The sequence below is a fragment of the Eptatretus burgeri genome, chromosome 11 (assembly GCF_056783735.1).
Source record: "Eptatretus burgeri isolate ZD-2024b chromosome 11, Ebu_testis_v1, whole genome shotgun sequence".
NCBI classification, from domain to species: domain Eukaryota; kingdom Metazoa; phylum Chordata; class Myxini; order Myxiniformes; family Myxinidae; genus Eptatretus; species Eptatretus burgeri.
In genome coordinates, this window is record NC_140971.1 from 47588075 (window position 1) to 47603639 (window position 15565).

The 15565-nt window shown below is 40.5% G+C and overlaps 1 protein-coding gene across 3 annotated transcripts in view; it reads right to left on the reverse strand.

Moving 5' to 3' along the window:
- The window catches only part of SIRT6 (sirtuin 6), a 75366-nt gene extending 60288 nt beyond the window's left edge, over positions 1–15078 (reverse strand). Inside the window, exon 1 of one of the 3 annotated variants that reach the window (XM_085846353.1) lies at positions 14882–15078. In XM_085846353.1, the coding sequence (XP_085702479.1) occupies positions 14882–14947 (66 nt within the window). In that variant the 5' untranslated portion in view covers positions 14948–15078. Of the gene's footprint in view, positions 1–14651; positions 14856–14881 lie in introns of those variants that run through there. The other 2 variants (XM_085846350.1, XM_085846351.1) reach the window with 2 other exon arrangements.
- Positions 15079–15565: the final 487 nt, after the last annotated feature.

Consider the following 15565-nt stretch of genomic DNA (forward strand, 5'->3'; position numbering starts at 1 on the left):
AAGAGAAAGGGGTCAATTTACGATTGCAAGAAGCTGTGTAACAAAGAAGTGGCTAATGTTATCATTCCTACACATGCTAACAGAGGGGCAGATGCTATTTCAAGCATTTTAGGGTCAAGGAAAGAAGGCCATATTTGACAGAATAGCGAAATCGAACCAGTACAGATCTCTTCTTTCATCTGTTAGGCAGACGCGCCAAGTTTCCAAGAGGACAGTCCATGATCTAATGATGTTCACAATACAATGTGTCTCCAATGACAATAAAAGTAAAAGCTTGGGTGAAGCACGTGCAAAGAAATGGTCTCCCATGAAGCAAAAATCCACATTGAAACTTCTCCTTGATGAAGAGTCACATTATCTCAGAGGTCTTCGCGTTGCATGTTGAGAATATGTTTGGTTCCACTTTGAGATGCCTGAGGCTCCACCGTCCCCACTGCATTACGGTTGGCAAATGGTTGATGGAAAATGTGTGCCAATACGGTATAGATCTGCTGCACTTCCTCAAGTGCTCAACATTATATGTACAAAGCACCAATCAGTACTTTCAGGAAACCCTGAAGACTCCGATACAAGCGATGAAAGTGACGAATCTGGAAGTGATGATTCAGACAGTGACAGCAAGCACGATTAAGACGTTCCATATTCAGCTACTGAAAACATTGACGTTACACAGTTTATGCATTTTGATTTTGTTTTGCTTTGAACAAATTGTTGGTAACATTACTGGTTGTTTGTTTTTGTTAAAACAAAGACTGAAAACGATTTTTTGTCAAATGTGGTGTTTCTAATGTACATTTTATTGAATATAAATAACATGTAGACAACTGATACGACTGACATACTTTGAGCATGACCTCAACCTCTGATCGTATTTTTACTGATTCAATTGTACCCAACTGGTCTAAATTACTGAAAAAAGACCCCAATATTTATTTTCTGTCTCTGCTGGTTCAAATTTAACAGCATTTTTCACATTTGACAATTTCATGGGAGTCAACTTGGATTTGACCCTCCAGCAGATTTTCCCCAGACGTTTGAGAGGGTCACCCCAATCATTTTGATCAGGGGGTCTCAGTGATCTAAAACAAGCTCAAATGAGCTAAGATCCTCGTCCCTCTTAATGATGACGTCATAAAAACGAATATGACGTCATTGTGATGTATCAGGTTTGCGAAAAATTATCTGTGCTAATGCCCGGCTTGATTCCCGCAAACAAAATTCAAACAGCTTGCCAAGTTTCGGAGATAATGGTATAGGCGATATTATGACATCAACATTTTTTCTAGGAAGAATTTCCAAAATCGGAGATGGTTACTGCCTGCGCGTGGCCTTTCTGCATATACATGGCAAGTTTCACAAAGATCTGATGAAAACTCTGGGTTGTGAAACAAAAAATGACAAAAAATAGGAATGACGTCATAAAAATTGATATGACGTCACAGTGATGTATCATATGTGCGGAAATTCATCTCTGCTAATGCCATGTTCAATTCTCGCAAACAGAATTCAAAAAAGTTGCCTAGTTTCGGAGATAATTTTTAGGCGATTTCCATTAGCGGATATATTTTGGCATCATAACTTTTTTTCTAGGAGGAATTTTCAAACTCGGAGATGGTTACTGTCTGCGCAGGGTATTTTTACATATACATGCCAAGTTTCAGGAAGTTTTGATGAAAACTGTCGGCTGTGAAACAAAAAAATGAGCTAAGATCCTCGTCCTCTTAATGATGATGTCATAAACTAATATGACGTCATTGTGATGGATCAGGTTTGCGAAAAAATCTGTGCTAATGCCCAGCTAGATTCCCGCAAACAAAATTCAAACAGCTTGCCTAGTTTCGGAGATAATGGTATAGGCGATTTCCATTAGCGGCGATATTATGACGTCAACTTTTTTTCTCGGAAGATTTTCCAAAATTGGAGATGGTTACTGCCTGCGCGTGGGCTTTCTGCATGTACATGGCAAGTTTCACGAAGATCCGATGAAAACTCTGGGTTGTGAAACAAAAAATGTCAAAAAATAGGAATGACGTCATAAAAATGGATATGAGGTCATAGTGATGCATCATATGTGCGGCAATTCATCTCTGCTAATGCCCTGTTCGATTCCTGCAAACAGAATTCAAAAAGCTTGCCTCGTTTCAGAGATAATTTTTTTTAGGCGATTTCCATTAGCGGAGATATTTTGACGTCATAACTTTTTTCTAGGAGGAATTTTCAAAATCGGAGATGGTTACTGTCTGCGCAGGGTATTTTTTTTACATACACATGCCAAGTTTCAGGAAGTTTTGATGAAAACTGTAGGCTGTGAAACAAAAAAGTCCACAAGAACAATAACGTGAGTAAGACTTAGAGATCCTCCACGAGGATCTAAAAACTCTTTGAAACTCAGTACCCCAAATATTTGTCACAAAACTTTCATTATTGGCTCTACTAAATTATACTTTATTGTCCTCAAGCCAACATGGAGGTAGAATGAATATTTTTTGCACACTCTGGGTGAAACTTTTGGATTTTTGCATCATCAAGCTGCATTTTGAATGCGAAAATGGTGACTTAGACAGAGGAGCAAAAGGAAGCACAACTAGGCAGAGAATTGTTCGTCAACAAACAGATGATGAGAGGACATCAAGGAAGACACAAAATAGTCTCCAGAATTAAAGAAGGTGGCATTCAGCTCGACACAGACAGCACAGTCTGCACAGTCTGGTGAGCCTCTAATCTATAATATCATAAAACAGTCTTTTTCTTCTGCAGCAGTATTAGCCCACTTCAAGTGGAGTCACTGACACAGATCCTACCCCACCACTAGGTCTCCTAATCACCTTTTCGCTTACCTGCAGTCAGACCAAAAATCTCTTTTCCAACATTCATGATCTTGTTTGAAATCTCCCACCCGCTCCCTTTTCATACTTCACTGCTCTCATCTCTCTCAAGACTCGTTCAGCAAACACTTCACTGTATTCCTCATCTCCCAATTTCCACCACCTCACCTTTCGTGTTCGTTGTTGCTTACATCGTTTCACTCCCTTGATAACCATATCCAAGTCCAACATTCCATTTGGGGTGTTACTGCATCACCAGGTATGACCTTACAGTCGTTGACCTCCTTCCACTCACCCCTTCTGCACAAAATATAATCTTCTGTGACAGTTTACCTCCGCTCATATATGTGATCTGATGTTATTTTCTTTTATGGAAAAATGTATTTGCTATCGCCATGTCATGTATGCAACCACAAAATCAACAAGAGCGAGAATAGCTTTGCAATACATGTCCCCAAACCAGTCACAATGAATGTTCGGGAGATAAAAATTAGCGTTTAACGCAAGCTCAGACCGATACAAACCAAAATGAAAAAGAAACCCTATAGACCACTGTGTTTGGGTCTTTTCGGCAAAATAAAAGGAAAAGCAATTTTCATTTGGCGATACCTTTTGTAGACTAAAGGATAACAAACCGGAGATATAAAAAGAGTTCGTAAAAATTATAACCAACACTGGAACCAAAATGACGAAGATGAACCTTTCTAACTGATCATGGTTCGTTTGTTTTCTTGGCGTTGCTCATTTCATATTAAAATAACCCAATGTACAAACACAAAAGCAAAAACATGCGAATGACTTATGTGCATACACTATATAATACATCGTGGTTATATACCTGGGATCATACCAATTGCAATGGGCCATGGACCAACTCCTAAGCCTAAAGCCTGCAGATCTGTGTTGCTTCATGCAATGGTGGTGCATGATTATATTGGGGGTGGATCATCAGGCCAGCTGTCCAGCCAATGGATGCAAAGCAGTGAGGTGGTGACAGGGCAGCTGAACACTGACCCATGTATAATATACGATATTTTGTAGATTTTAAAAAATGGTAAAACTCTGTGAAAAATTGATGAAACGCCCTGAAACATATCATATCATAAAGCAGCTATGTACTAAGTTTCAGTTGAATATGTTAAAGGGTATGGGGGGGGGAGAGACTGAAAAACCACAGGTGGGTTGCAAGGACGGATGGACAGACGGAGAGCAAACCTACAGCCACCTCTGATGAAACTGGTAGGGGGACTAATAAGCTGTTCTCCTTCGTTTCTCTTTCTAAATCCAAAATGACCTTGCACTCTCTCTACACCTCCATTTGCCTCACCAATATGCCCAATAAAGTCATCAACCACGAATCTTTCTGCCCCAGTTACCTTTGCCATCACTCAATCCATCTCACCACCTTGGCATCCAACCTGAGGGGCATAACCACTTATCCACAAACATCTAACCTCATGCTCATAACTGTCACCCACTCTCTCCACCTCCACCAATCTTTTCTTAAATTACTTATCCAATATGATACCAACACCATTTCTGCTCCCATCTCCACGACTGTAGAAAAGCTTGAAGCCACCCGCTAATGTCTCGCATCTTGTTTCCCCTCCACACACAGAATATGTACCCTCCTCCTCTCCATAACATGTATCCCAACTATAATTCATGGACCGGTGTTTGTCATGCTACCCTCCTACAGTTCTGAGCCAATTACATTGACTTGCGACACAAGATCAGAATGACCCCAATTAGTGTATCGGGGTGTTTTATCTTTTCCGGTGGTCTTGGAGGGGTTGAGAATGGGGGATGCAAATTCTCCGTGTTAATGTGTATCAGTATCATGTAGCGCCCCTCCAGGTCGGAAAGGGTATTACTAGTACCAACTCTTTACAGTGCAGTATTCCTGCCCCCATGTTTTTCAATGCAGTGAGGTGTTTTGAATAAGTATGTTCTGGCTTCATGCAAGGACAGCAGGCTTTTTTTTGGGGGGGGGGAGCGATCGAGGCAGTTGTCAGTCGTCTATACACTACCCAAGTAGAGATATGTGTCAAAATAACGTTTTGCATGCTTGGAATAAGATCGCCCATTGTGAAGGTACTTTGCTAGTAACACAAAAGAAAGCCCCCCCCTTTGCTTGGGATTGGGTGATTCTAGTAGTTATCAGGGGCTGATCTAGAAATTTTTTAGGGGGGTTCACATAAGGTAAAGATGTTCTCATATTGTGAAATATACCACCAAGCCTTATTCAAGTCAATGTAATCGGCGAGGAAAAAACGGTTAATTCATCCAGAGCTGGCAGTGTCAGACCATAAATTTACATTCTCCACAGGAAAATTTGGGAATGTCGAGCTACTTGACGGAAAGGCCTCAGAGCTGTCAATAACTGATTCTACAGAAAAGCTGAAGATTTTGGAATCTTTGTGATGGATCATCACAACAACAATGTAAATACACAAAATGTTTCCAAATCAAATCAATGAAAATATCGAACGGACAAGCACAAAATGAGGGTAAATGACCCCGAGCACTAAACCTAAACTCACCATTGTGAATCATCACATCATCTATATATTACTAAAACTCTCATCTTTTATGTATGTATGCTTTACAATACACACATGTATGTATTGTTACGGTTCTCGGAACCGTATGCATACAACATACAGTTGTCCCGAGTCAGTTACTCCATTAATATACGTGGAGTTAGATCCCTTCCTTGTGTAGTGGGAAGACACGGGGGTGTGTTGCGATGGACTTTAGTTCGGTTATTAAATCATTTTTCCCTTTTATTTTATCCCCACTCCATTTCATTCCTGAGAAAATCCACGACAACCCATGGTACCCTCCCCAACGATCTGTTCTGAGGCAAAATCGCAACGTGCACCATGGAGTAGTAGACCGGCGCTTTGAGTATTCCACCGTCTACTCCAAACCAGACTTGGGTGGTGGATCACTATCGTTTTGCACCCAGGTGGGCGGGCCAAACTAGCGTCTGGCCGAAACCCCGCCCAGAAAGGCGGACCACATGAAGGCCCGGTCCAATCGGAATGCTCGGATGGGATGATGACGTCCGTTTCGCCATGGCTCCTCCCTGAGCTCCATGGTCTATAAAGTATGGAGCAATCCTCAGAGTTGGGTCGAGCTGGGTTTTGCGGGTTGTTGGAGAGGTCGAGTTAGAATTGCGAGTTGTTTGGTCGTTGAAGAGAATTGCGAGTTGGAGAGGTTGAAGAGAATTGTTGTGAAAGTGTTCCTGCTGCCTGGTTCTGCCTACGTCTCGCCTCGATGGCCCGCCTACTGTACTGGACCTCGACCAAGCCTCCTATCTGGTCCTGCCTACTGCTCATCTCTCGCCTCTTTGGACTCCACCAGACACAATTACCACGTGTGCGGCTGTGGACCGAACCACACAACTTTTGCCGGGTGCCGCACCATGGAGCATTCCTTCCCCCCGAAACGCTCAGGTACCAAAAACTGTGACCTCAACTCCTTCCCTCCCTTGCTGCAAAAGTCCTTTGCCTTTCATTGGGTTTATTTTGTCTGAGTGTGTGTCTGAGTGTGTTGGCGCCTGTCCGTTAGATAAGCCTGTATAAGATCTTCATTGTTCTGATTGCAATTGTTGCTTTTATTAATCTCGCGTCAAGTCTGCACTGTGTCCGCTTTTGTAAGTTGCTTGTAAATTTCTGCACCACACCTCTCATCTTTCCCCTGCATTACATACCGAACTAGAACTACGTTGTCAATGGCACACCATCGCATATTCCCACGTGCACTGCTTTGTCCCATTAACACGAGGTGAAATTATATCTTGCAAAATGGATTGACTATTCTTTTCTATTTGATGTGCTTTATGACCAAAGACTTACTATGTTTACAAAATCAGAAGTAATTGCAAGCATGTCAACATTTCATGAAACATTAATTTAACATTGTTCAGCAATATAGAACTGTGCATCAATTTAATCAGAGGAATGAACTGTGTATAATATTAATTATAATTATTCATAATCAATTAGATAAATACAGTAAAACCTGTGACTGTTTGTCACTCATGGGGGCCACATAAGTAAGTTCTTTATGAAAGAATTTACCATGTACAATGGTAAATATACTTAAAAAAAAAAAAATCAGCCCCCATGACCCCACCCCCTCTGGCCCAGCCCCTAGGGGTCATATCAAAAATCCGACAGTGTTGTGCACTTACCCATACATAAATCTACTATGTCCCAAAGTTTCAAGTTCCTATCTCAAACGGTGTAGGAGGACCTATTTTGACCCCCTATCCGCTAAGCACCCCCTACCGCCCCCCCCCCCCAAGCACCTTCTGATCATCATGTGTTTAAAAAAAACGTTGTTAAATGTATAACTCATGAATATGCTTGATTTAAAAAGCTGTAAGAAAAATTTTTTTTAATCGACCCCCATGACCCAAACCCCTGTGGCCCGGCCCCTAGGGGTCATATCAAAAATCCAAAAGTGTTGTGCACTTCCCCATACATATATCTACTATGTCCCAAAGTTTCACGTTCCTATTTCAAATGGTGTAGGAGTTACAGGGTAAGACAGATAGACAGACGGACGGACGGACGGACGGACCTTTTTATGTGCCAATGCTTTTCCCCGCTTATTGTAAACTAATAAAGGTGCCCGTCTTCGACGGGCGTCACTGGCAACATATGGTAAAAGACAGATAGCATGAATGTATTTTAAACAATATATTATATCATTTTTATCCATTGATTATCATTCAGGTTTTCCCCTTCGACTGTCCCGCAGTAGCTCCACTTCGATGACATTACCACGTAGTTTAGTGACTACACAACGTGTACCATTCGTGAGTTCCGGAGGATCCATAGAGCGCATTAAAATTACAGGGCACCCTACTTTAAAGTGATCCAAAAGGCCGGATCAGTTTCGTCTACATATTCATATCTTGTAGATTTTAGCTGGCCGGATCAGTTTTGTCTCCATATTCATATGTTGTAGAATTTAGCTGATTCTGAAACTGTTAACAGCATGTCGATCGGATGGTTCTGTGATTTTCTACGGTAGTAAACAGAAGTACGACTTAAGCCTGTACGCCACTATGCGGAGAGCCGAGGACCTAATATTTCACAACAAACTAAAAACTCACAAAATTTGAAGATATTTTAAATAAACAATTTATTATAATATCAATTAAATATCATTTTTATCCATCGATAATATGAATTGTTCTGTACAGCTATAGTTGTTCTCCTGGGATCTGCGCATTCATCCACAATCTATGTTCTAATGAAGTGCAGTCGGAATAATAAAAAGTTGGATGAAAACGAATTTTGAGGGGCCTCTTCAGGAAGACAATAATATCATTACTAGATATGTCAAAGCTTGTTTCATTTCATGCAGTAACAAAAATCTGATGGTGGAACAAAAAAAGGGGCGTGCCGAAATATTAATATATATATATACATATATATATATATATATATATATATATATATATATATATATATATATATATATATATATATATATATATATATGATAAGATAATCATGAAAACGAATTTTGAGGGGCCTCTTAAGGAAGACAATAATATCATTACTATATATGTCAAAGCTTGTTTCATTTCATGCAGTAACAAAAATCTGATGGTGGAACAAAAAAAGGGGCGTGCCGAAATATTAATATATCGATAAATAATTGTAGAAATGTTCCCAGCTTATCTTTGTCTTTTCCTCCATTGGTCCAGCATGGTTTGAATCTGAGTTTAGCCGGGTCATTATTCCCGATAATCCGTTCCTTCGAGCCGGTATTTCCTTGGCAGTACAGCTCAACTGCATCCGATCTGGAAAGGTAGTCGGTAGTTGGTAGAGTGATCCGGTTCGGGCAAGGCGTACCGAGGGCGTGGTTCCCCAATAGTCGAAACCACGTGGTTAATTAGATAACTTGATTCTAGACAGGAGGACCCTACACCACGTGGTTGAGGTATTGGCGTCCACGGTCGGTTAAGCGACGTGCTGCGTCACGGAATTATCTGTGAGCGACGGCCTACAATTCCGGTGAGTCTGGTGGGAATTGACTTGGCTTCCCCCACCTAATGGTCGTTCACCACCAGACACCTGGCCCGCAACAGTATATTACCGAAATACAGCCAAAACGGTACATGATAGCGCAAAAATTTTAGGGCCACCTTACTCATCATTCGCCTGCGGTGTGTAGTATCAAGTTTCATTCAAATCGGACAACGAAAAAAATATATTAAAACAAATCAATTCCCGATTGTCAAGTATTCTTCGGGAGAATTTCATCAATGCAAACAACCTCAGCGGTATAGTTCACTGGAGCTATCTTTTTCTTTTTCTTTTTTGAAATGATGTTTTTTTTTTAAATCAACCGCTGTCACAACGGGAACCCAATCGGGTTTACGGGTCGTCTAGTTAATTATAATAATGGACAATGTAGCCACTGAAACTTTGAATTACCAAGTGAAATAGTTCAGGATTGTACTGCGCTTTACTGTTGGACACAATCCCAAAAATGTTGCCTTTCTTTTCGGAGCCATAACTTAACACCTCTTCGTGCTATTCTTGCGTATGGCAGCTTAGCTGCCGGGTTAGCTATCATTTCTTGGAAGTGCGACTGTCGATGATGCAGTGCCCCTCTACCAGTACACACTGATACTCATTTTTCCGACCTCGGAAGGATGACAGGCTGAGTCAACCCCTGGTGTATTAATTCATCGGCCAACGGGGCTTGAACTCAGGACCTTAGGATCCCAAGCCACCACCCTAATCACTAAGCCAACACGAGGCTACAACGAAACACTGAGTCACAGGGATTAATGCAGAACCAGCGGAGAAAAGTATCACAGCTCAGATTAATTGCTGAGTGAAAGCGAAAGACGTGCAATTGCCGATTGTCCAGTGATATCTCGCACGATGATCACGGGACATAATTGAAAGGGTGGAGGGGAGGGGTAGGGTTCACGTGCACCCGGTGAACCCTCCTGGATCCACCATTGCTGGTTATAACTTCTTATTACCTCCGTAACCTCGGGTTAAGGAGGTTATGTTTTCACCCCTTACTGTCTGTTTGCTTCGTTTGTTTTCAAAGTGAATCTTCAAAAATGCTTTCAGCAAGTCGTTTTGGCACCTCAAATATTTTTCTGAAGCACACTCAAAGAACCAGAGGGGGAGCACTCGGTAGAGTGCAAAACCTCCACCACCAATACTGCTAGGTCACTCAAGTGAACCTGATATCCTATTCATTCAATTTGACGTCAACAGTGCTCACAGAGTTATAGTTTGCAACTTTCCCTTTTACATACTCAATTCATTCGTCATAACTAGATTACTTGAGACAGAAATTGATTTTACGTGGATATATCCACCTGAAGTTCCAAAATGAGCCGCAATTATAATTTTGGCATGTTTTTTTGTTGGAAATCACTTATAACATGTGGAAATGCAAAAAGAAAAGAAAAAAAAAATCGAAATTTTGTTGAAAAAAAAGTTGCAAAATTGTTTTTTTTTTTCCTTTTTTTCTCTAACAATTTTTTTTTTTTATTTTGGTTGGAAATCACTTAAAACATGTAGAAATGCAAAAACAAAAATTCAAATATTTTTCAAAATGGCCACCATAGCGACCATATTGGATTTTGGACCAAGTCCAAAATATAATGGCATGATCCTTGGACCATACCTAACCCTCCCCCCCACCCCCCGCCCCCACAAAATTTCGTCGAAATCCGTCCAGGAGTTTCCATAATACTGTTCACAAACAAACAAACAAACAGACAGGGGTGAAAACAGAAACCTCCGTCCATCTTCGATAGCGGAGGTTAAAGAGGGGGAGCACTCGGTAGAGTGCAAAACCTCAGCCGCCAATACTGCTAGGTCACTCAAGTGAACCTGATACCCTATTCATTCAATTTGACATCAACAGTGCTCACAGAGTTATAGTTTGCAACTTTCCCTTTTACATACTCAATTCATTCGTCATAACTCGATTCCTTGAGACAGAAATTGATTTTACGTGGGTATATCCACCTGAAGTTCAAAATTCAGCCGCAATTATAATTTTAGCATGTTTTTTTGTTGGAAATCACTTATAACATGTAGAAATGCAAAGAAAGTCGAAATTTTGTTGAAAAAAAAAAAGTTGCAAAATTTTTTTTTTCTTTTTTTTCTCTAACAATTTTTTTTTTTTTTGGTTGGAAATCACTTAAAACATGTAGAAATGCAAAAACAAAAATTCAAATATTTTTCAAAATGGCCACCATAGCGGCCATATTGGATTTTGGACCAAGTCCAAAATCTAATGGCATGATCCTTGGACCATACCTAACCCTCCCCCCCACCCCCCGCCCCCACAAAATTTCGTCGAAATCCGTCCAGGAGTTTTTCCATAATACTGTTCACAAACAAACAAACAAACAAACAAACAGACAGGGGTGAAAACAGAAACCTCCGTCCATCTTCGATAGCGGAGGTTAAAGAGGGGGAGCACTCGGTAGAGTGCAAAACCTCAGCCGCCAATACTGCTAGGTCACTCAAGTGAACCTGATATCCTATTCATTCAATTTGACATCAACAGTGCTCACAGAGTTATAGTTTGCAACTTTCCCTTTTACATACTCAATTCATTTGTCATAACCAGATTACTTGAGACAGAAATTGATTTTACGTGGATATATCCACCTGAAGTTCCAAAATGAGCCGCAATTATAATTTTGGCATGTTTTTTGTTGGAAATCACTTATAACATGTAGAAATGCAAAAAAAAAAAAAAAAAAAAAAAAAAAAAAAAAATCGAAATTTTGTTGAAAAAAAAGTTGCAAAATTTTTTTTTTTTTTCCTTTTTTTCTCTAACAATTTTTTTTTTTTTTGGTTGGAAATCACTTAAAACATGTAGAAATGCAAAAACAAAAATTCAAATATTTTTCAAAATGGCCACCATAGCAGCCATATTGGATTTTGGACCAAGTCCAAAATATAATGGCATGATCCTTGGACCATACCTAACCCTCCCCCCCACCCCCCGCCCCCACAAAATTTCGTCGAAATCCGTCCAGGAGTTTTTCCATAATACTGTTCACAAACAAACAAACAAACAAACAGACAGGGGTGAAAACAGAAACCTCCGTCCATCTTCGATAGCGGAGGTTAAAGAGGGGGAGCACTCGGTAGAGTGCAAAACCTCAGCCGCCAATACTGCTTGGTCACTCAAGTGAACCTGATATCCTATTCATTCAATTTGACATCAACAGTGCTCACAGAGTTATAGTTTGCAACTTTCCCTTTTACATACTCAATTCATTCGTCATAACTCGATTCCTTGAGACAGAAATTGATTTTACGTGGGTATATCCACCTGAAGTTCAAAAATCAGCCGCAATTCTAATTTTAGCATGTTTTTTGTTGGAAATCACTTATAACATGTAGAAATGCAAAGAAAGTCGAAATTTTGTTGAAAAAAAAAAAAAAGTTGCAAAATTTTTTTTTTCTTTTTTTTCTCTAACAATTTTTTTTTTTTTTTTTGGTTGGAAATCACTTAAAACATGTAGAAATGCAAAAACAAAAATTCAAATATTTTTCAAAATGGCCACCATAGCGGCCATATTGGATTTTGGACCAAGTCCAAAATCTAATGTCATGATCCTTGGACCATACCTAACCCTCCCCCCCACCCCCACGCCCCCACAAAATTTCGTCGAAATCCGTCCAGGAGTTTTTCCATAATACTGTTCACAAACAAACAAACAAACAAACAAACAAACAGACAGGAGTGAAAACAGAAACCTCCATCCATCTTCGATAGCGGAGGTTAAAGAGGGGGAGCACTCGGTAGAGTGCAAAACCTCAGCCGCCAATACTGCTAGGTCACTCAAGTGAACCTGATATCCTATTCATTCAATTTGACATCAACAGTGCTCACAGAGTTATAGTTTGCAACTTTCCCTTTTACATACTCAATTCATTCGTCATAACTCGATTCCTTGAGACAGAAATTGATTTTACGTGGGTATATCCACCTGAAGTTCAAAAATCAGCCGCAATTATAATTTTAGCATGTTTTTTGTTGGAAATCACTTATAACATGTAGAAATGCAAAGAAAGTCGAAATTTTGTTGAAAAAAAAAAGTTGCAAAATTTTTTTTTTCTTTTTTTTCTCTAACAATTTTTTCTTTTTTTTTGGTTGGAAATCACTTAAAACATGTTGAAATGCAAAAACAAAAATTCAAATATTTTTCAAAATGGCTGCCATAGCGGCCATATTGGACTTTGGACCAAGTCCAAAATCTAATGGCATGATCCTTGGACCATACCTAATCCCCCCACCAAGTTTAGTCGAAATCCGTCCAGGAGTTTTTCCGTAATACTGTTCACAAACAAACAAACAAACAAACAAACAGACAGGGGTGAAAAGAGTAACCTCCGTCCATCTTCGATGGCGGAGGTTAACAAGGAAATCCAATACAGGTGGAGACCATTCAGCCCATCATGCCTGCGCAAACACCACACCAACCCATCCAAGGAAGAAAATGCAAAAAATGATTTTAATCAAAAAAATTTTTTTGTACCTTTTGTATTTATTTATTTACTCATTTTTCCCTTTTCTTCCCCTCAGGAGAGGGGGCATGGGCTTGGTTAAAAAGCCACATCAACCACACAACCCCCCACCAACAGCACTCCGAACACAATCACCCATCAATACTCAAACTACCGAAAAGTCTTATCAACATCCCCATAACTTTCAGGTACCTATCCAATTCCAATTTATACTTATCTACTTTTTCTGCTGTTACTACCTTTCCAGGGAGACCATTCCATGCATTAACACTCTCTGAGTGAAAGTCCCCTGCCTTACTATCTTAACTCTCATCTTATTTACTCTCAGGCTACAGCCCCTGGTCTACTCTGTTGAATAATTCATCTGCACTTATTTTATCCATACCTTTCATTATCTTAAACATCTCAATCACATCTCCTTGTAACCACCTCCTTTCTCGTGAATAAAGCCCCGTCTCCTTTAACTGCGCCTCATAGCTAAGTGTAGCTCGGCCCAGAATCAATATAGTAGCCCTACGCTGAACCCTCTCTGTGGTCAAAACTGTGGTGACCAAAACTGCACACAATATTCTAGATGTGTCCCTCACTAAATTCCTGTACAATGTGAACACCACCTCTTATGATTTATAATTGATCCCCCTCCTGATACAGGCTAAACCCCCATTTGCTTTACCTATAGCTGCCTGGCACTGTGCTGCCTGCTTACCTCCCATATCTATTACCACCCCCAGATCCTTCTCCTGTGTGACCCGCTCCAAAATTACCCGTTGTATCCTGTAATCTCTATTTTCATTGTTATTCCCCATCCCCAACACCTTACACCTGCTCAGGTTAAATTCCATCTGCCAAATGTTTTGCCCAATCCATACAAGTATCAATACTTTCCTGAATCTGATCACCACCCCCTCTGCTGTCCATCTAACCTCCAAAGTAAATCATTTAACCATAAACACCACCACTCTTGCGGAATTCTATCGAGATCAAGCATCGATTTGCCGTCCTCTGCGGGTTGAGGCATTCGTCTCCGGCACACTCCGAATACAAAGGACGAGGTGTGAAGAAAGTAATGGTCTCACGTTGCCTCTTCTTCATCGTCATCTGGTGGTCCACATTTTATTGATGCTTTCTGAATGCCACCTCAAACGTGGAGCTCATCGATAATTACAAAGCACCTCGTTCTTTCATACAAACGACATTTTACTTTCTTTCTCCTCACTATAAACCTCCTTCTGTTTCAGTTTATGCTTTTTCGATTTTCATTCTTGATACTCACGAGGGAATGAGACCCGACCTAAAAAAAAATGCCGCCTTGGTGCAGCGCAGGACGTGGTAGGGCAGGCTTTGTCCTCTCGACAATCGAATCGGTTTTAAAATGTCGAAGCAAGAGTGGATTTCGCTCGAGTTGGCCTTTCGAATAGAATTATAAAAACCACAGCAAATTTCAAGTTGCATCAACAACACCTGTCGATGGTGATTACGTTTTATACAAAATGTAGTTCGTACCTCAGCTTGTCCGCATTTCCCCTTAAAGACGTATCGAGAGAGGCCTGCCGCATAGTTCACCGACATTGTCACCGCACAATGAGCGCCGTGGCGGTAACTGAGCTTCCACAAGCCTTCCTGCCTTCCTGAGGACGATTTAAACAACAACTACTATGCCTGTGGTGACGAATTTTGATCTCTGAACCCACACGCACGTGACGAGGGTGTGTGCCCCATTACCAATCCCCTTACTTATCGCTTGCCAAGCCAGCCGTTCCTTATCAACCGTTTCGATGGAGTACTTAAACTACTTGGGGAGAAGAAGAAGAAAAATTAAGAAGAGGAACAACAACAAGAAGAAGAAGAAGCAAAGAAAAATTCAAATAAATAAATAAATAATTGCATTTTCTTCTTTGGATCTTGTGTTGATAAATGAGTGTGGTGTTCGCGCAGGCATGGTGGGCTGAACGTACTGATCTCTACACCTGGATTGGTCACGTCCACAGCGATTGTTTTCCGAGGAGTGGTCACCGGAAGTTCATTTTCCGCCATCTTGTCTCCCCCAAAACATCACTCCAGCGATTACGAAAACAGAGGACTGGCAGGAAGAAATCTCCAAATGCAAACAATAAACTTTGCATGTGACTCATGCAAAATTTTATTAGTTGGTGCAATGAACTTGTGGAAATCACAGACCTCGTGTGA